At 62.2% G+C, this 1,248-nt stretch overlaps 1 protein-coding gene across 1 annotated transcript in view; it reads right to left on the reverse strand.

The window, feature by feature from the left end:
* Window positions 1-1,228, reverse strand: part of AURANDRAFT_67317 (hypothetical protein) — a gene marked incomplete at both ends in the record, with an annotated part of 2,961 nt that extends 1,733 nt beyond the window's left edge. The window contains one exon of the mRNA XM_009042779.1: window positions 16-1,228. Within this exon, the coding sequence (XP_009041027.1) occupies window positions 16-1,228 (1,213 nt within the window). The remainder of the gene's footprint in view (window positions 1-15) is intronic.
* Window positions 1,229-1,248: the final 20 nt, after the last annotated feature.

Below are 1,248 nucleotides of genomic sequence, written 5' to 3' on the forward strand. Positions count from 1 at the left end.
GACCATGGCGAGCACTGTGAGCCCATTCGTACACTGCCTGGTGGAACTGGTTGTAATAGCCCTCGAAATCGCAACTAGCCCCGCACAGCTCTTCCTTGAGTGCTTTCGCCGGATGGTAGAGGATGGCGTTATACTTGGCGTGCTGCGCCACGCCGTCGAGGATGACCCGAGGCCACTGCTCCTCAACCCTTGCGTGCTGGTTGCCTGAATACTCCGGCATGGTCTCCGGGCTCCCGCCGCCCACCGTCCTACGAGCCTTCTTCAGTCCGACCGGCTTGTCATCGCTTGACCGCGTTGCGGAGCCAGTAGAGTCGATGTTAATCGGCACGCATGGCAACCACACATTCTCGGCGGTGAAATGCTCCGGCTCGACGGTGAACCGCCGAAGCTGCCCTTGGCTCACCTCCTTCACCGCCTTCTCAAACACCGGGCCATAGTACGGCGCCAGGCTAGCGTAGTTGCCGTTCAGCACGATCGCGTACGGCCGCGACTCGTCCAAGCCGGGCACTCCCTGGTCCACCATATCCAGGAGCTGGTAGTCCTCGATGCCCGCCGCCTCGCACATCTTCCGGAAAACTTCTCCGTTCAGCTTCGGCTTGGGCCTGTATGCGGCCTCCAAGGGCACGCACGCCCGCGGGTCCGCGCAGGACCAATAGCACTCGCGCCGCTTTATCCGCTGGGCTGGGATGACCACCGGCGGGACGGCCGGGAAGCTTGGCGCTGGTGCTGCCGGGTCTCGGAGCACCTGCTCGCGATATTCCCACTTAAGCTTCTCACATTGCACAAAGGCATTCAGGTGATCTGCAATCAGCTGCCTGTCGCTGACATCAAGGATGTCATGGAAGTCGACCGGCTGCTCATGTACGTGGGTTTGCGGGTTCCTGGGCAATGGCTCCGTAACTGCTGTCCTGTTCATCTCGGGAAACGGCATCTCGTAGGAGTCCTGGAAGTACTTCGGGTCCGAGCCGTCCTCCTCATGGGGCCCGGGCTCGGACTCGGCGAACTTGACCTGGTTCAACACCTGCAGCATCTCTGGCCTGCCGACCAGCTCCGTCCTTACTAACTCTTCATCGAGCCGCAGCCGCTCGGCCAAGTCGGCGAACTCGTCGAGCCGCTGGGCCTGCCGCCGCGCGGGCGGCTGCCGAGCTCGTACTAGCTGCTCTCGCACTGCTACAATTGTCAGGACAAAAGACTGCATGCCGTGCGCTCCGCTTCCTATGACGGCCATGATGGCCTCCCGCAAGGGGG

Source organism: Aureococcus anophagefferens, assembly GCF_000186865.1.
Source record: "Aureococcus anophagefferens unplaced genomic scaffold AURANscaffold_37, whole genome shotgun sequence".
NCBI lineage: Eukaryota > Pelagophyceae > Pelagomonadales > Pelagomonadaceae > Aureococcus > Aureococcus anophagefferens.